The sequence below is a fragment of the Scyliorhinus torazame genome, chromosome 2 (assembly GCF_047496885.1).
Source record: "Scyliorhinus torazame isolate Kashiwa2021f chromosome 2, sScyTor2.1, whole genome shotgun sequence".
Classification (NCBI taxonomy): domain Eukaryota; kingdom Metazoa; phylum Chordata; class Chondrichthyes; order Carcharhiniformes; family Scyliorhinidae; genus Scyliorhinus; species Scyliorhinus torazame.
In genome coordinates, this window is record NC_092708.1 from 335,216,082 (window position 1) to 335,240,538 (window position 24,457).

At 43.8% G+C, this 24,457-nt stretch overlaps 1 protein-coding gene across 3 annotated transcripts in view; it reads right to left on the reverse strand.

The window, feature by feature from the left end:
* The window catches only part of aspg (asparaginase homolog (S. cerevisiae)), a 157,703-nt gene extending 135,864 nt beyond the window's left edge, over positions 1 to 21,839 (reverse strand). For all 3 annotated transcript variants that reach the window (XR_011938109.1, XM_072489922.1, XM_072489910.1), the window contains exon 1: positions 21,535 to 21,839. Coding sequence is in view for 2 of the 3 variants with exons in the window: in XM_072489922.1 (XP_072346023.1) it covers positions 21,535 to 21,817 (283 nt within the window). In the remaining variant the exon portion in view is untranslated. The remainder of the gene's footprint in view (positions 1 to 21,534) is intronic.
* Between the last annotated feature and the right edge of the window lie 2,618 nt (positions 21,840 to 24,457).

A 24,457-nucleotide genomic window follows, 5' to 3' on the forward strand; every position in this document is an offset into this window, starting at 1 on the left:
TGACACTAAAGTCGGTGGAGTTGTGGACAGTGCGGAAGGATGTTACAAGTTACAGAGGGACATAGATAAGCTGCAGCGTTGGGCTGAGAGGTGGCAAATGGAGTTTAATGCAGAAAAGTGCGAGGTGATTCATTTTGGAAGGAATAACAGGAAGACTGAGTACTGGGCAAATGGTAAGATTCTTGGCAGTGTGGATGAGCAGAGAGATCTCTGTGTCCATGTACATAGATCCCTGAAAGTTGCCACCCAGGTTGAGAGGGTTGTTAAGAAGGCGTATGGTGTGTTAGCTTTTATTGGTAGAGGGATTGAGTTTAGGAGCCATGAGGTCATGTTGCAGCTATACAACACTCTGGTGCGGCCGCATTTGGGAGTATTGAGTGCAATTCTGGTCGCCGCATTATAGGAAGGATGTGGAAGCATTGGAAAGGGTGCAGAGGAGATTTACCAGAATTTTGCCTGGTATGGAGGGAAGATCTTATGAGGAAAGGCTGAGGGATTTGAGGCTGTTTTCGTTAGAGAGAAGAAGGTTAAGAGGTGACTTAATTGAGGCATACAAGATGATCAGAGGATTGGATAGGGTGGACAGTGAGAGCCTTTTTCCTCGGATGGTGATGTCTAGCACGAGGGGACATAGCTTTAAATTGAGGGGAGATAGATATAAGACAGATGTCAGAGGTAGGTTCTTTACTCAGAGAGTAGTAAGGGCGTGGAATGCCCTGCCTGCAACAGTAGTGGACTCGCCAACACTAAGGGCATTCAAATGGTCATTGGATAGACATATGGACAATAAGGGAATAGTGTAGATGGGCTTTAGTGGTTTCACAGGTCGGCGCAACATCGAGGGCCGAAGGGCCTGTACTGCTCTGTAATGTTCTATGTTCTACCTTAATAGCTACCAGGGGCGGACCGGGGGGGGGGGGATAAAATGTCTTCTCATCTCAGTCTTAAATGGGTGACCCCTTATTTTTAAACTGTGTCCCCTAGTTCATGTTTCTCCCACAAGGGAAAACTCTGAAGTGCAATGGATATAAACCCAACCTGTCCAATCTTTCTTCACAAGATAACCCCTTCATCCCAGGAATCAGTTGAGTCTACCTTCCCTGAACTGCTTCTAACATTTTCCCCCCGACAGATAACTGGCCTGTGTAGGTTCCTGCTTTCTTTTTTGTTAATTTAGAGTACCCAATTAATTTTTTCCAATTAAGGGGCAATTTAGTGTGGACAATCCACCTACCCTGCACATCTTTTGGGTTGTGGGTGTGAAACCCACGCAAACACGAGGAGAATGTGCAAACTCCACACGGGCAGTGACCCAGAGCCGGGATCAAACCTGGGACCTCGGCGCAGTGAGACAGCAATGCTAACCACTGCGCCACCGTGCTGCCCCAATGATATCCTTTTAAGTAAGGAGACCAAAAGATGTACACAGTACTCCAGAGATGATCTCACCAACTGTACAAAGACTTTTAATTCCTTTCCCCTTGCAATTAAGGATCACATTGCATTTGCCGTCAAAATCTCTTGGCAGTACCTGCATACTAACCTGTTTTGATACACATTTCTGGACACCCAGACCCTTCTGCCCCGCAGAGTCTTGCACTCTCCCTATTCAAGTGATATCCTGCTTTTATATCCTTCCTTCCAAAGTGGATGAGCTCACATTTTTCCACATTACATACCACCTACCAAATTTTTACCCACTCATCTAACCTATCTATGTCCCTTTGCAGACTCTGGGGGAGATCTACCGGTCGCGTTGCACCCGAAAAGGAGCACAGCACAACACAACCACCGGAGATCCCACTTCCGGGATCTACCTGGCTCACCCGCCTCGTGAGATCTAACGCAATCTCACGAGACGTTGCGATATGAATCCTGCCCACAGTGGCGGGATCACTTTCTGGAAAATCTGCCTATTAGAATCTGATGTGTGTTCCCTCGATCTGACCAACATGGGATTTAACGGCCTCACTTCGGAGACCTCAGGTGAGCGCCGTTCAGTGCTGGTCCCCACAAACAGTGACCAGACGGAATAACAAAGACAAAAAGTTTGGTCAAGAGTATCTGCAGGATATTTTCACTCCGTAACCAAATTGTATGCATAAAAAAGGATTTGATGTAGCAATTGAGCACAACTCACATTTTATCCGATCATACCAGGCATTATACTTTTTATGATTATTTAGTTACAGATAATAAGGAGAGAAGGATTTTATAACAAACTATTCATTCACAAGATAAATGTTATCTTTAATTTCCCAGTGAGGGAAGAACTTTTAAAAATAAGGTGCATCTCCAGTGAGTCACAAGACCGCTGACAGCTTCATATTATTATAGTGCCCTTAATACCATACTTGTACATGGTCAGCACAACCATGAGATACGGTGGACTTTGTGTTGTTAGTTAGAAAAGGGATTTTCTTGGCATGGAATTGGATCATGCAGATTCTGGTTTGGACAAATATGGTTATATTTGCCTGTATTAAAATAAAGCTGATCATTCATTAGAAAACCATGCTTGAATATCCAGATGTTGAATATTGACTGGTCATATATTTGTCAAACTTCCACATAGCTTGATATATTTCGCAACCTTAAAAATTACAAGAGGTCTTCTGTTCCAAGGTATATTTGGAACAGAAACATCAGGAGAGCAAGTTACGAACATGCTTCTCATCACCTCTTCAGTCCTTCCTGACCCAGCTTCTTACGTTAAGCAATTTCTGAGCTTTGACTCAATGATAGCACTCGTACCTTCACATCAAGTCTCAAGCTCCTAGCTCAGAACTTGGGCACGTCATTTATTCGGAAACTTCAGTACATAGATTTAGTGCTGCTCTTGATGGCAGCTATCAGGTAGATGTAAAAGATCCCACGGCATTATTGAAAAAGCAAGAAAACTCTTCACCTGGCTAACATTTAACCCAGCAATGTCACTGACAGTTGATTAAATACTTTTCTTTCCTTTTTGTTTGTGCGGCCTTGTTGTGTGCAAATTAACTGTCATTTTGTAAGGAAAGAGAGTAATGGCTACATTGAGACGTAAATCATTAACTGCAAGGTGCTTTGGAAATCACAAGAGTGTAGTAACAGGAGCAATATAAACACAAGGTCATTCTTTCTTTTTATTGACAAGTTACTTTCAATCCAAATAATACCATAAGGTCTTACTTTCCTTAAAATGTCATACCTCAAATGTTATTGAGTCTTTGAAACATGCAGACAATATAACTACTGTGTAGACTTGGTCTACTATGGTTACTAATTTTACAAAAAAGTAAGCATATTAATCGTATAAGGTATATTGATTCGTAATCCTTCTTTAGGCCAGCACATTTCTCATTCTTCAAAATCTAAGGGCATCTTATCTAGAATTCATGTCTCACTAATTTTAGATGGCCAGGATGGCATTTGATAATTCTCCACTTTTTCAACTAATTTATTTTCTGGAGTACTTAAGCATAACTACCAGAACCTGCTATTTCCTTGAAAATTTTAGGATGCACCCCATCTGGCACACCCATACTCAAAAGGCAAATAGAGGGCCAAATTCGTCCTGTTGGCAAATTTACAAAGTTCTCAACGCAAGAAGTGGGAAGGCATTGGCCAAAACCTTCTTCACCTTGATTTAACGAATATCGTCCTTTGACCAAACTTGTCAGCTGTCTCACGGTAATATCTCAAACATATCATATTTTGTTTTACAATCCTCCTGTGGATGTCTTACTAGATTAAAGCTGCCGTACAATTAGTTGCTGGTTAGGGGCGGCACGGTGGTCCAGTGGTTAGCACTGGTGTCTCATGGGCAGAGGGCAGTAGAGCAGAGCTGCTGATTGGCCGTTGCAGGGGAAATTTGCATACGTCCGTGTGCTCACCCTAACTTGGAGGTGGTTTGTGGAGGAGCTAGTGTCAAGTGACACTTAAACCCGAAACACGACTTTAGTGTTTCCCTCCCTACCCCCTCCTCTTAACCAAAAAGAAACAACCGCTGTAAGGATCAAGAGGAAGGCTCGAGGGTAGGTAGAAGTGGAAAGTTGAACCGTGACGTCACAGCCTGCAGGTAAGGGATTGGCTGGTGACTGGTAAGTAGTTTTTATTTATTTTCCCTCAGGTGTTATCGTGCGGGCGCAGAGGTTGCTGAGTGCTTGCTGAGTGCTTGCTGAGAAGGGGAGTGAATACCAGGTAAGCTCTTTCTTTCTTTTTTTTCTAGAGGGGATGACAGGCAAGGTAGTGCAATGTTCCTCCTGCAGAATGTTTGAGGTGAGGGATGCCGTCAGTGTCCCTGCTGATTTCATCTGTGGGAAGTGCACCCATCTCCAACTCCTCAGAAACCGCGTTAGGGAACTGGAGCTGGAGTTGGATGAACTTCGGATCATTCGGGAGGCAGAGTTGGTCATAGATAGAAGCTTCAGGGATGTAGTTACTCCAAAGAATAAAGATAGATGGGCGACGGTGAGAGGGGCTGGGAGGAAGCAGTCAGTACAGGGATCCCCTGTGGCCGTTCCCCTTAATAACAAGTATACCGCTTTGGATACTGTTGCGGGGGGGGGGGGGCGCTTACCAGGGTTAAGCCATGGGGTACAGGTCTCTGGCATAGAGTCAGTCCCTGTGGCTCAGAAGGGAAGGGGGGGGGGGAAAGAGGAGTAGAGCATTAGTCATTGGAGACTCCATAGTTAAGGGGATAGATAGGAGATTCTGTGGGAACGAGAGAGACTCACGGTTGGTGTGTTGCCTCCCAGGTGCCAGTGTGCGTGATGTCTCGGATCGTGTTTTTGGGATCCTTAAGGGGGAGGGGGAGCAGCCCCAAGTCGTGGTCCACATAGGTACCAACGACAGGTAGGAAAAGCGATGGGGATGTAAGGCAGGAATTCAGGGAGCTAGGGTGGAAACTTAGATCTAGGACAGAGTTATTATTTCTGGGTTGTTACCCGTGCCACGTGCTAGCGAGACAAGGAATAGGGAGAGAGAGGAGTTGAACGCGTGGCTACAGGGATGGTGCAGGAGGGAGGGTTTCAGATTTCTGGATAATTGGGGCTCATTCTGGGGTCGGTGGGACCTCTACAAACGGGATGGTCTGCACCTGAACCAGAGGGGTACCAATATTCTGGGGAGGAAATTTGCTAATGCTCTTCGGGGGGGTTTAAACTAGTTCAGCAGGGGCTTGGGAACCTGAATTGTAGCTCCAGTATACAGGAGGTTGAGAGTAGTGAGGTCTTGAGTAGGGTTTCAAAGTTGCAGGAGTGCACCAGCAGGCAGGAAGGTGGTTTAAAGTGTGTCTTCTTCAATGCCAGGAGCATCCGGCATAAGGTGCGTGAACTTGCGGCATGGGTTGGTACCTGGGACTTCGATGTTGTGGCCATTTCGGAGACATGGATAGAGCAGGGACAGGAATGGTTGTTGCAGGTGCCGGGATTTAGATATTTCAGTAAGCTCAGGGAAGGTGGTAAAAGAGGGGGAGGGGTGGCATTGTTAGTCAAGGACAGTATTACGGTGGCAGAAAGGACGTTTGATGAAGACTAGTCTACTGAGGTAGTATGGGCTGAGGTTAGAAACAGGAAAGGAGAGGTCACCCTGTTAGGGGTTTTCTATAGGCCTCCGAAAAGTTCCAGGGATGTAGAGGAGAGGATTGCAAAGATGATTCTGGATAGGAGCGAAAGCAACAGGGTAGTTGTTCTGGGGGACTTAAACTTTCCAAATATTGACTGGAACGCTATAGTTAGAGTACATTAGATGGGTCCATTTTTGTCCAATGTGTGCAGGAGGGTTTCTTGACACAGTATGTAGATAGGCCAACGAGAGGCGAGGCCATATTGGATTTGGTACTTGGTAATGAACCAGGACAGGTGTTAGATTTGGAGGTAGGTGAGCACTTTGGTGATAGTGACCACAATTCGATTAGGTTTACTTTTGTAATGGAAAGAGATAGGTATATACCGCAGGGCAGGAGTTATATCTGGGGGAAAAGGCAATTATGATGCGATGAGGCAGGATGCATTGGATGGAGAGGAAAACTGCAGGGGATGGGCACAATGGAAATGTGGAGCTTGTTCAAGGAACAGCTACCGCGTGTCCTTGATAAGTATGTACCTGTCAGGCAGGGAGGAAGTGGTCGAGCGAGGGAACCGTGGTTTATTAAAGCAGTCAAAACACTTGTCAAGAGGAAGAAGGAGGCTTATGTAAAGATGAGACATGAAGGTTCAGTAAGGGCGCTCGAGAATTACAAGTTAGCTAGGAAGGACCTAAAGAGAGAGCTAAGAAGAGCCAGGAGGGGACACGAGAAGTCTTTGGCAGGTAGGATCAAGGATAACCCTAAAGCTTTCTATAGATATGTCAAGAATAAAAGAATGACTAGGGTAAGAGTAAGGCCAGTCAAGGACAGTAGTGGGAAGTTGTGCTTGCAGTCCGAGGAGATAGGAGAGGTGCTAAATGAATATTTTTCATCAGTATTCACGCAGGAAAAAGACAATGTTGTCGAGGAGAATACGGAGATTCAGGCTACTAGACTAGAAGGGCTCGAGGTTCATAAGGAGGAGGTGTTAGCAATTCTGGAAAGTGTGAAAATAGATAAGTCACCTGGGCCGGATGGGATTTAGCCTAGGATTCTCTGGGAAGCTAGGGAGGAGATTGCTGAGCCTTTGGCCTTGATCTTTAAGTCATCTTTGTCTACAAGAATAGTGCCAGAAGACTGGAGGACAGCAAATGTTGTCCCCTTGTTCAAGAAGGGGAGTAGAGATAACCCCGGTAACTATAGACCAGTGAGCCTTACTTCTGTTGTGGGAAAAATCTTGGAAAGGTTTATAAGAGATAGGATGTATAATCATCTGGAAAGGAATAATTTGATTGGAGATAGTCAACACGGTTTTGTGAAGGGTAGGTCGTGCCTCACAAACCTTATTGAGTTCTTTGAGAAGGTGACCAAACAGGTGGATAAGGGTAAAGCAGTTGATGTGGTGTATATGGATTTCAGTAAAGCGTTTGATAAGGTTCCCCATGGTAGGCTACTGCAGAAAATACAGAAGCATGGGATTCAGGGAGATTTAGCAGTTTGGATCAGAAATTGGTTAGCTGGAAGAAGACAAAGGGTGGTGGTTGATGGGAAATGTTCAGACTGGAGTCCAGTTACTAGTGGTGTACCACAAGGATCTGTTTTGGGGCCACTGCTGTTTGTCATTTTTATAAATGACCTGCAGGAGGGTGTAGAAGGATGGGTGAGTACATTTGCAGACGACACTAAAGTCGGTGGAGTTGTGGACAGTGCGGAAGGATGTTACAAGTTACAGAGGGACATAGATAAGCTGCAGCGCTGGGCTGAGAGGTGGCAAATGGAGTTTAATGCATAAAAGTGTGAGGTGATTCAGTTTGGAAGGAATAACAGGAAGACAGAGTACTGGGCTAATGGTAAGATTCTTGGCAGTGTGGATGAGCAGAGAGACCTCGGTGTCCATGTACATAGATCCCTGAAAGTTGCCACCCAGGTTGAGGGGGTTGTTAAGAAGGCGTACGGTGTGTTAGCTTTTATTGGTAGAGGGATTGAGTTTAGGAGCCATGAGGTCATGTTGCAGCTATACAACACTCTGGTGCGGCCGCATTTGGGAGTATTGCGTGCAATTCTAGTCGCCGCATGAAAGGAAGGATGTGGAAGCATTGGAAAGGGTGCAGAGGAGATTTACCAGAATGTTGCCTGGTATGGAGGGAAGATCTTATGAGGAAAGGCTGAGGGACTTGACGCTGTTTTCGTTAGAGAGAAGAAAGTTAAGAGGTGACTTAATTGAGGCATACAAGATGATCAGAGGATTGGATAGGGTGGACAGTGAGAGCCTTTTTCCTCGGATGGTGATGTCTAGCACGAGGGGACATAGCTTTAAATTGAGGGGAGATAGATATTAGACAGATGTCAGAGGTAGGTTCTTTACTCAGAGAGTAGTAAGGGCGTGGAATGCCCTGCCTGCAACAGTAGTGGACTCGCCAACACTAAGGACATTCAAATGGTCATTGGATAGACATATGGACAATAAGGGAATAGTGTAGATGGGCTTTAGAGTGGTTTCACAGGTCGGCGCAACATCGAGGGCCGAAGGGCCTGTACTGCGCTGTAATGTTCTGTGTTCTATGGCGCCGAAGATCCGGGTTCGATCCCGGCCCCCTGTCTGTGCTGAGTTTCTTCCCGTGTCTGCATGGGTTTTACCCCCACAACCCAAAGATGTTCAGGCTAGGTGGATTGGCCACACTAAATTGCCCCTTAATTGGGAAAAAAGAATTGGGCAAATTAAAAAAAAAAAAAAAAAAAATATTTGCTGGATAAGGTCAAGAACCCGGTTAATAACAACAGGAGGATTTTTTTTGAAATGCAGCACATGGTTAGGATCTGGAATACATTATCATAAGAGTGTAATGAGGGCAAACTCAAGCATGACTTTCAAACAAGGGAATTGGATAAGAACCTGAAGATGCTTTATCCATTTGTCTATGTAATAATAATAATAATCTTTATTGTCATAAGTAGGCTTACATATAGCACTGCAATGAAGTTACTGTGAAAAGCCCCTATTCACCACAGTCCGTCGCCTGTTCAGGTACATCGTGGGAGAATTCAGAATGTTCAATTCACCGAACAGCATGTCTTCGGGACTTGTGGGAGAAAACCGGAGCACCCGGAGGAAACCCACACAGACGTGGGGATAATGTGCAGACTCCCATGGACAGTGACCCAGGCGCGGTGAAGCCACAGTGTTAACCATTGTGCTACCATGCTATTGTGTTTTTTAAGATCTAAATTTTTAAGCCAAAAGTTCTGGAAGATTAATTTATTCAAGAATTGTGAACATGTCTCAAAATGTTCTGATATGCTACAACGCCTCTTCCCTTGTCCCCATGATAGTATAATTGGTTCTTGTTGTAGCTTTAAAAACATTTAGGTTTAGCAGATGTTCTTTCCGGTCATCTAATATTGGATGTGGATAAGAGGTGGACAAACCTCTGAACTGGCATTCAAGCAATTTTTAGATCAGAGTCACTAATACTCTGTGGTAACCTGCCAGGGCCTAGTTTTGAGCCTGATTAAATTGGATTTTTTAAATTAAAGAATTGGCACTTTAAATCAAACTGCAGTCAAACCTCAGGCAGGCTGGTGGAAATTCAGACTTGACCAAAGTCAAATATACAAACTCAGACAGGCTGCCTGGGCATGTCTGGACCTGCCGGTTCAATTGTCCATCAAGAAATCATCGCACCCTATTAATATGCACCGGCCTATTGCCCAGGGCCTCGATTGAGCCAGACACTCGGGCACCCAGACAATCGCCCATCAAGAGATCATCGTACCCTATTGATATGCACCGGTCTGTTGCCCAGAGCCTCGACTGAGCCAGACACTCGGGCACCCAGAGTTTCTGCTTTTACCTTTTTTGGGAACAGGTTATGTGCGGACCACAGGAAAGGGATGAAAGGAAAGGAAAAGGAGGGAAAGGAAAGGAGGGTGCTGCCAGCGAGACTCACCTTCATGACACCGGACCAGAGGGACTCAAAAATCGGACCCACCCTTTAACCGCATCATCTTTGCCCGCGGGCAGTATAGACAAATCTTGGTGCTTCTAGCATACATATGTTGGTTTAATTGTGTGTCTAATAAAGATTGTTGATTCAAATTTGTGTTTGCCCTTTGTTCTCCTCAGTATTAAAGACAGAGGTAAAACCTTAAGTAAACAAACTGGTCAAAAGTTATCTGAATTGGACAGATCCAGCAACCCCATACCAAACCCATTCTGCCTTGGTTCACTGTTCAAACCCTTTACCTCTAGAGCTGGTGGTTCTGGATTGACCAACATACGAGTTAGGAGCAGGAGGTCGGTCATTGGATCAAAATCCTGAAACTCCCTACCTCAGAGCAAAGTCGGTGTACATGCACCTCAGGGACTCGATTCAAGAAAGCAGCTTACCACTGAGGGCAACTAGGAAAGGGCACTAAATGCTGGCCCAGTCAGTGACACCCACATCTCGGAAATTAATTTAGAAAAAAAAAATTATGCCACTCGACCCCTGAAGCCTGCTCCATCATTCAAGATCATGGCTGATCGGATTGTAACTTCAACCCCACATTCCTGCCCAGCTCCAATAACCTTTCACCCCCTTGTTAATCAAGAATCTATTGAGCTCTGCCTTCAAAACATTCAAAGACTCTGCTTCCACCACTTTGAGGAAGAGAGTTCCAAAGACTCACGATCCTCAGAAATATTTTTTCCTCATCTTCGTCTTAAACGAGCGACCTGTTATTTTTGAAGTGACCCTCTGGTTCCCACAAGAGGAAACACATCCTCTCCACGTCCACCTGTTAAGCTCCCTCAGGATCTTAAAGGTTTTGATCAAGTCACCTTTTAACTCTTCTAAACGCCTGTGGATATAAGCCTAACCTGTCCAACTTTTCCTCCCAAGACACCCTGTCCATTTCTGATATTGGTCTAGTAAACATTCTCTGAGCTGCTTCTAACACATTTGCATCTTTCCTTTGTGGCACTAATAAAGATTTATTTTAAATAAGGAAACCAATACTGTACAGTAGTCATTTTAAAACTCAGGATTGCGACCAGTGCACGGGTGGGTCGCAGGCGGGTGACAGCCGAGGGGCCATCGGTCACAGCCTTCCTAATCACGGGAAGAAATGCCCAACGGCCACAAACATCTTTTAACAATTCCGACCGTGACCTGCTTCCAGAATGCCGGCCGTCCCGCACATGCATGCCCCCTCAGTGTGCGCAGGCCCGGAGCCCAGCATGGCAGATTGCCTCCTCTTGGCGTCAGCACGCTGACCCAGGAGCAGATTCTTTTTAAAGAAATCGATGGGAGTCTTCTCTCCAGAAGCAGCGGCAGGTCACGTGCCCTAGACACACATCACATGCTCTATGTGAGAGAGATGTTCCTCCATTTTGTAGCTGCCAGCAGTGCTGGTGTAAGCTCCAGGGCCTCTGGTGAACAACCCAATAAGCTGAAATCGGAACAAAGCAGTATAAAGATGATTTCTTGAGGTATGGGTTTATTGATTGTACAAATATAAATCAGGATACGAAGCTCATGTGTGTTATGTGCAGGGAAGTGCTAGCAAATAAAATATTAAAACCCTCAAAGGCATTTGAAGACTATAGCATGGTAAGTTTGAGGACAAACCTCTTCCATTTTTGATGCAGTGGGAACTTAAATCATCAGTTGAAGTCCTTTGCAGACATGTCACAAATAACAATACAGCACAGGAACAGGCCCATCGGCCATCCAAGCCTGTACCGGTTATGATAACATAACAAGATAACAATGAATGACAAAGGTGAGATCGTGAGGACTAAGCAGGCTTATCTATCACATGAAAGGCAAGTGAAAATGGTGAGTCTTGAAGGTTGGCCAGCGTGGGTCGCAAAGGTTGGCCAGTTGGTAAAAATGAGTCAGCCCCTTCATCCAAGTCATTTATATAAATTGCTAAAGGTTGAGGCCCCAGAAAGGATACCTGTGGCACACGATGCAGCACGGTGGCACAGTGGTTAGCACTGCTGCCTCACAGCTCCAGAGACCCGGGTTCAATTCCGGCCTCAGGTGGAGTTTGCACTTTCTCCCAGTGACTGCGTCGGTTTGCTCCGGATGTTCCGGTTTCCTCCCACAGTCCAAAGATGTGCCAGTTAGGTGGATAGGCCATGATAAACTGCCCCTTAGAATGTCCAAAAGGTTAGGTGGGGTTACCAGTTTACAGGATAGGGTGGAGGCATGGGCTTAAGTAGGGGTGCTCTTTCCAAAGGCTGGTGCAGACTCGATGGGCCGAATGGCCTCCTTCCACACTGTAGGGATTCTATGGTCCCTAGTTGCCAACCAGAAAAACGTCCATCTTTAGTCCCATTCTTAAATCTTGAGCACCCCAGAATCTTGGTTGACTCTTCAATATGGTACAGAGTGAGTGCTGCATTGTTAGAGCTCTCCGCTTTCGTGAGATGTGAAACTGAGGCTCCACATACTCCAAGGTACATTACAGACTCCACAGCACTGTTTGAAGAACAGCAGGGAAATCCACCCCAGTACCCTGACCAATATTTATCTTCCAATAAAAACAGGACATAAACAGTAAAGAGAAATTCTGACTTGTCATGATGACCATGACTAATACCACTTGCATTCTTCCCGTCCAGTTCTTTCCTGTTGTGTGTATTTTGTTGTGTAGAGCCCAACATTTGGTTTAAAAGTACAGCTTTGCTGTTTGTAAGAACAACTCCGCTGTTCATTTTTAGCTCACTTTGATTGTTTGCGACTTTGGCCCACATCTCCACTGTTAGTCCATCTGTGCAAATTCCTTTCAGCACGGTAGCATAAGTGGCTAGCACTGTAGCTTCACAGCACCAGGGTCCCAGGTTCAATTCCCCGCTGGGTCAGTCTCTGCGGAGTCTGCACGTTCTCCCAGTGTCTGCGTGGATTTCCTCCGGTTGCACCGGTTTCCTCCCACAGTCCAAAGATGTGCTGGTTAGGTGGATTGGCCATGCTAAATTGCCCTTAGTGACCAAAAAGGTTAGGAGTTATTGGTTACGTGGACAGGGTGGAAGCGAGGGCTAAAGTGAGTCAGTGCAGACTCGATGGGCCGAATCGCCTCCTTCTGCACTGTATGTTCTATGTTCCTCACCAATTGTTCCTACTACTTTCATTGTGACTGCCTGTGACTGCCGTTTCAAAATCATAGAATCCCTGCAGTGCAGGAGGCCACTCGGTCCATTAGGTCCACACCGACCCTCTGAAAGAGGACCACCGAAATCCACTTACCTGCCCTATCCCAACAACCCCTTAACCTAACCTGTACATCCCTGGACACAAGAAGTGATTTAGCATGGCCAATCCACCTAACCTGCACATCTTTGGACTGTGGGAGGAAACCGGAGCACCCGCGAGGAAACCCACGCAGACACGGGGGAAACGTACAAACTCCACACAGTCACCCAAAGCCGGAATTGAACCCGGGTCCCTGGCGGGAGTTGAAGGCATTTGGTAAGAAATTGATAAGCAACTCTGATGTAAATGCAACTCAAAACAAGCTTGAGTTTATTACAATTAAAATCTAACCTATGTTTGTCTTACAGGGTCAGAATTAAATAACTAGACTTGGCACTGGTTTCATTTTAAAGATAGCTTTCTTTTCTAACCAAACCCACAGACTTTTAGATCTCCGTTCTGCCCAGTATTACAGATATTATGGTTTTCCTCCGGTTTCTTTTACCATTCTCTCTAATTTACAGGATGGGGGCGTCGCTGGCAGGCCAGCATTAATTACCCTTCAGAAGGTGGTGGTGAGCTGCCTTCTTGAACCACTGGAGTTCCTGCAATGACAGTACACCCACAGTGCTGTGAGGGAGGAATTGCAGGATTTTGACCCAGCGACAGTGAAGGAGTAGTGATATATTTCCAAGTCAGGATGGTGAGTGACTTGGAGGGGAACCTCCAGGTGGTGCTGTTTCCAGATATCTGCTGCCCTTGTTCTTCTAGATTGTAGAGATCATTGATTTGGAAGGAGTTCCCGAAGGAACCTTGGTGAGTTCCTGCAGTGCATCTTGTAGATGGTAAACACTGCTGGCACCATTTGTCAGTGGGGTAGAGAGGGAATGTTTGTGGAAGGGGTAGCAATCAAGCGGATTGTTTTGTCCTGGATGATGTCATGCTTCAAATGCTGGAGCTGCACTCATCCAGCAAATGGAGAGTATTCCATTGCACTCCTGACTTGTGCCTTGTAGATGATGGACAGGCTTTGGAGAAAGAGGTGTTATTCACCGAGGAATCCTAACCATTGACCTGCGCTGGTAGCCACAGTATTTATATAGCTAGTCCAGTTCAGTTTCTGGTCAATGGCAACTATCAAGAGTTTGATCCTGGGGATTCAGTTATGGTAATGCCATTGAATATTAATGACGTGGAGATGCCGGCGTTGGACTGGGGTGAGCACAGTACGAAGTCTTACAACACCAGGATGAGTGTAATGCGACATTCATCCCCCACCATCTGGCCTGCGAAATCCTACCAACTGTCCTGGCTTGACACAATTCACATCTCTTTAACCTGGGGTTACCCCATCTCTGGATCTGTAAAGATTTAATCACCTGCTAATGGTCGCATTCCAAGCATTGTTTGGCATCTTTGAATTTGTCTATATATAGGTTTCTGGAACATACCTCTTCATTCACCTGAGGAAGGAGCACGCTCCGAAAGCTAGTGACATCGAAACAAACCTGTTGGACTTTAACCTGGTGTTGTAAGACTTCGTACATTGAATATTAAGGGATGATGGTTAGACCCTTTCTTGTTGGAGATGGTCATTGCCTTGCACTTGTGTGGCCTGAATATTACTTGCCACTTGTCAGCTCAAGTCTGGATATCATCTAGGTCTTGCAGCATTTGGATATAGACGGTTTCAGTATCTGACTCGTCGTGAATGGTACTGAACATTGTGCAGTCAGAGAAGTCATCAGCAAACATCCCCACTTTTGACCTTATGAGGGAAGGAAAGTCATTGATGAAGCTAAAGATGGTTGGGCCGAGGACACTACCTTGAGGAGCCCTGAGGTGATGTTTTGGAGCGGGGATAATTGACCCCCAACCACCATCATCATCATCTTCCTTTCTGCCAGGTATGACTCCAACTAATGGAAGTGTTTCCCCATGATTCCCATTGACTCCAGTTTAGCTAGGGCTCCTTGATTCCATACTGGGTCAAATGCGGTCTTGACGTCAAGGGCAGTCACTCTGTCTTTTAGCTCTTTTGTCCATGTTTGAACCAAGGTTGGAAAGAGGTCGAGAACTGAATGACCCTGGCGGATCTCAAACTGATCCACCTATGAGTAAATTATTGGTCCATCAGGTGTCAGAGCAGAAGTAAGCCATTCAACAGGATATGGTTGATCTGCTATCATACTTAACTCCACTTCCTCACCAACCATCTTAAACATTCTCCCTCAACCACTGGCAAAATAAGTTCGGGGGTATGGAAAGGAATAGTGAGGAGGGGGATAGAGCATAGATCGTGCCGTATCCCATAACTGATGAAAAGTTTGGTCTATCTCAGCCTTGAACATACTTAACGACCCAGCTCTCTGTGATAAAGAATTACACAATAGCACAGTTATTGCTGAGCAAGTGCTGCTTGATAGTGGTGTTGATGACCTCTTCCATCACTTGATCGCGAGTCGACTGCTGGGGGCGGTAATTGGCCACGTTGGATTTATCCTGCTTTTTATGTCCATACCTGGGCAATTTTCCACATCGCCAATTAGCGTTGTAGCTTGACTGGAAGAGATTGCCTAGTGACTCAGCAAGTTGTGGAGCACTAGTCTTCAGTACTATTGCCGGAATATTGTCAAGATCAACAGCCGTTGCAATATCCAGTGACTTCAGCCCTTTCTTGATATCACGTTGAGTGAATCGAATTGGCTAAAGATGGAAATCTGTGATACTGGAGACCTCTGGAGGAGGCAGAGATGGATCATCCACTCGGCACTTCTCGCTGAAGATTTTTGCGAATGCCTCTGTTTTCTTAAATTTTTCCAATTGTGGGATAATTTAGCATGGCCAATTCACCAACCCTGCACATCTTTGGTTGTGGGGTGAAACTCTCACAGACACGGGGAGAATGTGCAAACTCCACACGGACAGTGACCCAGAGCCAGGATCGAACCAGAGTTCTTGTCGCCGTGAGGGAGTCTCTTGCACAGAAGCGCTGGGCTTCTTCATCGATGAGGATGGGGATATTTCCCCCGCTTCTGCTCAACAAATTTATCTTTTCTCACGAACACTACATTTTTTTTCTCAAATTTCTCACTTTTTTCTTTTACATGGATGGAATCATAGAATGTTTAAAAACACAGAAAGAGGCCATTTGGTCAGAGTTTCTAAGAGTCATTGCAAAAGCTACTTAGCGAATTCCACCCTCTCCAATCCTTTTCCTTGGCCCTATATGTTTCCCCCCTAGGTGCTTATCCAATTATCTTTTGGAAACCATGTTTGAATATGCCTCGAGCATATTCTTGGGCAGTCCACTCGCTGCTTTTTCTCGTGTTGTTGTTGGTTCTGATGCCAATCATATTAAATGTGTCTCCTCTTGCTCATGGCCTTTACACTAATACAACAAATTATATTTATATAGTACTAACATACTTAAAATACCGCACGGTGCTGTAAGCAAAATGATATCAAATCACAGAAGGTGATATTGGGTCAAATGACAAAAAGCTTGGTCAAAGAGATATACTAGAAGGAGCATTTCTAACTATGAAAATGAGGTAGGGAGGCAGGGAAGTGTATGGATAAAATTCTAGAATTTAGGGCCTAGGCAACTGAATGCTTAACCACCAAGGTTGGGGTGATTCTGGCTCAACAGGCCAACATATCTTGGTGGGTATAGGGTCTGGAAGGGTTTACAAAGATATAGGTCTTGAAGGGATTTGAAAACAAGAATAAGAATTTTAAGATCAAGACGTTCCTTGACGGGAAGCCAAAGTAGATTGACAGGGATGAGAGGTGAACGGGGCTTTGTGTAAATTAAGACATAGGCAGCAGAGGTTTGGATGACCTCATCTTCGGAGGCTAGAATGTGAGATGCAGCCAGGGGTCTATTGGAATAGTCAAATATAAAGGTAAAGGCGGCATAAATTAGGGTATCAGCAGCAGGCGAGCTGATCAGGGACAAAGTCAGGCAATGGGAGGTGGATATGGGCAGTCTTAGTGGTGGCACGACTATGAGGCTGGAAGCTTATCTCGGGGTTGAATATAACACCAAAGCTGCAAATGGATTGGCTTAATCTCAGATTGCTGCTAGGGAGAGGTATGGAGGGTGAAGTTAGGGAACAGAGTTTGGAGTGCTGACTGCAAAAATAGCTTCTGACCATACTACATGTCGCATCAACAGTCTGATAACTCGTCAACACTTTCTTTCCATTGACTCTGTTTCGACTGGGGTCAGCAACCTGAATAACAAGACAAGCCATTTTTAAAAATATATTCTGAAGAGTTGCAGTGCTGTTGCTCAAATGCCCATAATAATGAAAAACAGAAGCAGAGGCATATTTATGGGTGCAACACCTTTAAAATTCATATTAATCTTCGTTTTTTCTCCTCTTTGTAGCCACTTCAACGCTTCCAATTATGCCCATTTTTAACATGCTAAATTCAAACATTAATCAAGGCCCATCAATTTTAATATTCTGCATAGTCCTGCTGATGAACGATTGATTTTTTGTTGTAGTAAAACAACAAAAACAAAGGCCACAGTTAGGTCCCATATAGATGTACATATATATGCCTGTAAACATGTGCGATAAGCCAGAAAGCAATACATAAACCATCAACACTATGGCACATGACAACATTTTGCTTAGCAAAAGTGTGCTATGATTTTTGATGCAAGGAAATTATAGAATTTTACATTTTTGTGATCAAACATTTTACAAGTTCTTGCCATTACCTGCTAAAAATATTAATCATGAAGGACATTTCTAGACATCTGATATTCTTTTAAAATTAGAAACCTATAGGTAAAATTTGAGATCGAAAAAAAGATTCAATCAATCTAAGTCAGGAGCCACATTTGGCTCCGGAGCTGCAGGTTGCTGGCCCTTGTTCGATAATCCTCATGATTCTGACTCTCTACCATGAAAACACTTCCACTACTGACATTGAGCACTCAGCTGTTTTTCTGTTTCTTTTTCACAATACAAACATACTCCTTCCCAGCCGTCTGTCACATATCCAATTTCACACTTACATTCCAGCCTGCAGAGAAACCAACTACGCATCTGGAATGGTTTGCATTCATTATGTGTCATTTTCAGTATTTTATACACATCATATAAAGATTCCACAAAATTTTATGAACACGTGTACAACATATTAGAAATAATGCATTTTATATATTTCAGATGAAGTTTAATCTCACATTTCCAATATTTTGTAAGCCTTTATATGAAACTTTGAATGTACAGTTTTATTGCAACTTCCAATTGCTGTCATTTATTTATTACAATTTCTATATACGACTATACTCATCTGTTCTCATCAGTACAAATTGGAAGATGATATAAAATGAAATGGGGTGGTGGAATCAGACAGTAGCTCAAAGCTTGCTTTTTTTTCACCAAGTTGGGTGAAAAAGAGAAAAGAAACTTGAAATTTGATGTAGACATTGTGAAAGGAAAATAAAGAACACATATAATTCATGAATGGGAGTAATTCATGAATGGGAGTCAGAGTATGACATTCACAATTCAGGGCAATGGTCGACAAAGCCAGAGTACTGAACCAAAATAGTGTCAGAGCTTCTGGTAATCTAATGGTATTATACTCTGGTGAGATGACCTCTGGTGAGGTCCACCAGAGAAAACTTCAAAAATTAGGAAAAATGGAAAGAGCTCAGACGTGATTGTGAAGGCCTGAGAATGCCCTATTTTCCATATCGTTCGTAATGGTTTTAAAAATAAAATATCACAATTTTAAGTAAAAATTGTGGAAAAAATTGCCCCCTTTTATGTGTTTTTGTGTAACATATTACATTGCCTCTCCTTGTCAGGAATTATGTATCAGTTCTTCCATAGGTCTTGTACCTACACATCACCATCAACTTGTCAGGAGAAACAAAGAAAGATCTCAGACATACTGGGAAAGCAGCATGCACAGTTAAAGAATGCAAGAGGGGCTTAATGAAGTTTCGATTTTCCTCCTTACTGTTCCTAGAAAATTGCTGCTCTCAAAATACGATGAGATATTCTTCAAATTATTTGGGATCCTCTGGCTGCTGCACTTGCATTCCTCCCCAATTTGTCACATGGGGAAGGCCTAGATCTAGAATATAACTTGTCCATAAGAAAAGGGTCTTCACAAGCAGCTGCGTTCTTACTGTTCCACACACCAACGGTTGACATTAGAGTATTGTTGGAATTGCACCCCTCAAAGTGAGTGCAGATTATTCCATCACACTCTTGACATATTCCTTGCAGGAGGTGGAAAGATTTTAGGAAGTTAAGAGGTGAGTCACTCACCAAAGAACAAGTCATGGCATTTAATGGCTGGTCTGGTACATTTTCTGGCGAATATGAATCTCCAGGATATGGAAGGTGAGGGGTATGCTCATTCTCATGTTCAAATCAGTGGCTGATACTTGAATGGCATGGATGTTACCAAATCAGCAAAATTTGGATGCAATCTAAGCCTACTGCACACGTATGGATGCTTCATTATCTGAGGAATTGTGAATTAAATTGAATACTGCAATCATCAGCGAACATCCCCACTTCGAACTCTAGGTTGGAGAGAAGTTCATTGACGAAGCCGCTTGAGATGTTTGGGTCTAGGATACTGCTCTGAGAAACTCATGTAGCTATGATCCGGGCTTTGATATTGGCCTGCAATGACCACAATCAACTTTCTTCTGTGCTAGATATGGCTAGCCATTGAAGAACTTTGATGCCCACTGATTTCAATCTTGGGCTTAATGAGGTCTTACTCAGTCAAATGCTGCCTTAATGTCAAGGATAATCATTCTCACCTCAAATCGCTGGAATTCAGCTCTTTATCCATGTTTGAATCATGGTTGTAGTGAGGTGTGGAGCCAGGTGATTCTGGCAGAACCCAATCTGAGCATCAGTGAGCAGCTTATTGGGATGTGCCATTTGATAACACTGTTGATGACTCTTATGACCTTGCTGATGATTCTGAGTTTGCCGATGCAGTAATAATTGGCAGGGTTTGATTTGTCAAAGGGATTTGATGAGCAATTTTCCATATTATAGGATATCTGCTGGTATTATGATTGTACTGGGACAACTTTGTGAAGGGCAAAGCATTGGTCTTCATACGATAGCTGGGATGTTATTGCGGTCCATTGTCTGTCCTGTGTTCAGTGCACTGATATTTCTTTATGTCATTAGGAATTAACTGAATTAGCTGAAAATAGGCATCTCAGGAGTAAAAAGAGAAGGGTCATTTAATTGGCACTTCCGGCTTGAAAGTGGTTGTGCAATATTTCAACCTGGTCTTTTATACTTGCATGCTGGGCTCTACAATTTTTGAGGCTGGGGATGTCCTTGGGAGCCATATCCATTCATTGCTCAACTATCTACCACCATTCACAACTGAATGCGGTGGAACTACAGAAATTTGACCCGCGCTGTTGGTTGAGATTTTTCAGCTCTAATAGGCTACTTTTGCTGTCTAGCATATGCATGTTGTCCTGTATGGCAGCTTCACATCCAGATATGCATTATGCTGCTCCAGTCAGGGTCTTCCAAACTCCTCACTGGCCTAATGTTGAGTCATCTGGCTTGATAGCAATGAAGGAGCAATGGTCATGACAAGTTATAAGATTAGAGTGCTAAGATATAGCTTCGTAGCTTGCTAGGACACTTCAGAGAATTATTACATACAGGTCAGAATGGATAAGGACCTAAAGGATATCAGATGATCCAACAGTTTCATGGCCATTTTTAGCTTTACCTTTTTACTCCCTTTCTGAAACTAGTTATTCTTGGAATACTCCACAGGTCTGGCATCATCTGCGGAGAGAGAAGCAGCACTGAAGTCTGATTTTTTTTTCATCAGAACTGGGAAAAGCTAGAAATACAACAGTTTGGGCAAGTGAAAAATCCATTTTATTTCTAACTTCGGCCAGTTCTGAAAAGTCACAGACCTAAAGTGCTAACTCTTGTTTTTCCTTTCCATGGATAATGCCAGGCCTGCTAAGTATTTTCCTAATTTTATTTTTAATTCAGATATCCAATATCTGCAGTATTTTCTGGCTCAAAAAGTGTCACTTTGGGTTTTGAATTTATTATCCAGATTATTAGTCAAAACCCCAGGTTCAAGTCAACAATGTAACTGCTGTGCTACTATAATTTTCAAAATGGCTATGTACACAGTGTTTCCAAAGGTAACAGCACTAGTGAGAGAATAATCTCCTTATCGGAAGTCTTGGAGATGTCAGAAGTAACATTTTCTGTTCAACTGATATGGCTTGATTCAAAACAATAAGATCTCTCAATGTTGGAAAAATTATTTAAACATCCTTACATTTAAGTGAATTTAATTGGCCCACTTTACATAACTGCCTTACAGAAATGCAAGGTAAACATCAAGTGGCACAGGAACGCTCGGCCTGAAGGCACACAATTAGCCAACAGGTCTCTACCACGTCCGACTGTCTGTAATGACTCTCGGGTGGCCTCATTTTAAAAAAAATCTTTAAAATGCCACGATTTTCGAGTTCATGTCAAAAAGAGGATTCAACACGTTTTATTAATGCTACACACAAGGCTGGGATCATGCAATTGTGCTCCTGATGCCTCTGGTCCTTTATGACGATCAGCCCTCGAAAGATCGGCACGTTAGAATGGGAATAACCCTCAAAGTATGGCTCAGCCACATTTTGGTTGGAGTAAGCTGGTTCCAGCACGTTGCAACGGGAATAATAAGCTCCTGAAACATGGTTTGGGCACATTGTTACACAGGGACTGGTGTACTGTCCCTGACTGCAGGCTGCTCACTCACCATTATCCCGGTACACCATGCCTATAGTTCCTCCGGTATTTATCACCAACACTTGAACCTCACTCGGGCTGTCCGCCGACTCCAGGCTATAGCTGCTTGACCGCCGACGGGGTCGGCGCCTCTGTGCCTGGACACCTGCAGGGGGACGGGGCACATGAGATCCATTGCGGGCAGCAGAGCCCTCCGAGTCCAGCAGGTCGAGCCTGGTGTTGGACAGCGCGCTGGAGAGCGACGAAATGCTGCAACTGGAACCGGAACTCGGGACAGTGAACTTCTCCGCCATCAGAGCAAAGACAGACTGAGGAACCAGAAGCAAAAGGAGGCGGTGTAAGCAGAGCCAATCAGACCATAGCCTGACGTCAATATATTCAATAACACTCCTTCTCTAACACACACTATGCTTTCAATTAATAAACACCCGCCTCCAATTATACACCGTGCATTCAATTCCCCATTCTACCTCACACACCGTGCATTTAAATTTCATTGTACCCCTTCTCCCTCCCCCGCCCATAATACTCAATTATACGACCCCCTCAGAAACATAGGCCTTCAATTATCACCCCCTATGCTCTGCACAGGACTACACCAAGATCTGCTGTTGTTTCTGAACAGCTGTTCTATAAATTTATCGAAGTAATAGCAACCCCTCCCTCTGCTGCTACTATGAGCTTATCTTGCAACTGTTTTTTCAGCTTCAGATACGGTCTGGTTTCCTGACCAAAGTCCACTTCGTCACTGTCTCTGGATGTTATGGCAACCTCCAACTTTGCCTCTTTTTGTCCTATAATTTCTGAATAATATGACTTCAGTACCACAGCAATACTTCCAGAAGTACATCCTCTTGAGACGACCTTACAAATTGGCTTCTGAGGCTCACAGTCTACCCACATATGTAAACTTGGACATTAGTTTGGAAATGCTTTATGAACGACTCCCTCATGATTTGGAAAACCTGTATCAAATCTCCTCTTAACATTCTCCTGTTCAAGAACACCCCAGCTTCTCCTATCCATTGACATAGTTGAAGTCCTCATTCCTGGAACCATTCTCATGAATCTTGTCTTCACCCTCTAATGCCTTCACATCTTTCTGAAAGCAGGTATCCGCTACAGCACATAATATTCCAGTTGAGGCCAAAGCAGAAGTTTATGTTTTTATCACATCCTTGCAGGTGTACTCAATCGCCCTATTTATAAGGCCCAGGAAGCCATTAGCTTTATTAACAAATTTCTCCATCTTCCATGATGTGTACATATGCCTGTACCCACATTGTACCCTTTAGTTTATTTTCTCTCATTTTTGAAACCAAAATGAATTATTTCATACTTCTCCACATGAAATTTCATGTACCATTTGTCCGCCTGAAGTTTATCACCATCGTTCTTAGTTCACAATACTTTTGAAATGTGTCATCTGCAAATTCTGAAATTGTGTTCTATGCAGCGATACCTGGGGCACTATATGCTTTCCTCCAGTCCGATAAACAACTGTTCACCACTACTTTGTTTCCTGTCACTCAGCCAATTTTATATCCATACTGCTGCTGTCCCTTTTATTCCATGGGCTAATTTTGCTCACACCCCTGTTATATGTCACTTTATCAAATGACTTGATGTACAGCACATCAACAGCATTAAGCTCATCAATTATCTGCCACCTCATCAAATACTCACACAAGTTTAACAAATTCATGCTGGCTTTCTTTAATTACTCCACATTTGTCTGAGACTGTTAATTGTATCTCGAATTACTGTTTCTGAAAGCAATCCAGCCACCAAGGAACGGACATGTCCACACTGACTCTTACCAACTTTTACAGATGCACCATAGAAAGCATCCTAGCTGGCTGCATCACAGCCTGGTATGGCAACTGCTCGGCCCAAGACCGCAAGAAACGTCAGAGTCGTGAACACAGCCCAATTCATCACACAAACCTGCCCTCCATCCATTGACTCTATCTACACCTCCTGCTGCCCTGGGAAAGCGGGTAGCATAATCAAAGACCCCTCCCACCCGACTTACTCACTCTTCCAACTTCTTCCATCGGGCAGGAGATACAAAAGTCTGAGAATACGCACAAACAGATTCAAAAACAGCTTATTCCTTGCTGTTACCAGACTCCTAAACGACCCTCTTATGGACTGACCTGATTAATACTGTACTTCTGTATGTTTCACCCGATGCCGGTGTCTATGTATTTACTTTGTGGACCTTGTGTTGCCCAATTATGTATTTTCTTTTTATTTTATTTTCATGTACTAAATGATCTGTTTGAGCTGCTCGCAGAAAAATATTTTTCAATGTACCTCGGTACACAATTAAAAAATCCAATTGACTGGTCTGAAATTACTGGGCTTATCCTTGCACACTTTTTGAACAATTGCAATTATCTAGTCGTCTGACACCATCTCTTTGTCTAAGTAGAATTGGAAGATTATGACCAGTGTCTCTTCAAATTTCACCCTTATGTCCCTCAATATCCTTGGATGCATCTCATCTGTCCCTGGTAACATATCAACTCAACAGTAGAGCCAGCCTATTCAATACATCTTCTATCAATTTTTAGCGGATCCAATGTGTCAGCTACCACCTCTTTCACTATGATTTAGGCAAAATCTTCTTCCTTGGCATTCTCCCAGTGTCTGCGTGGGTCTCACCCCTACAATCCAAAAGATATGCCGGGTACGTGGATTGGCCACACTAAATTGCCTAGCTCTTCCTTTTAACTATTTATATGCCTACTTTTTGATCCCTTTTTTATGAATCAGTTTTTCCCCTACCGTTTTCCTTTGATTTTTCCACTTCCCGTCTGAATCTTCTATCTTCAAACTATCTCCTCTTTAAAGGCGGTCCATTGTTCTGTTAACAGTTTTGTCTGCCAATTGTTAATTCCAATTTATCTCGGTCAGATTCTGTACTC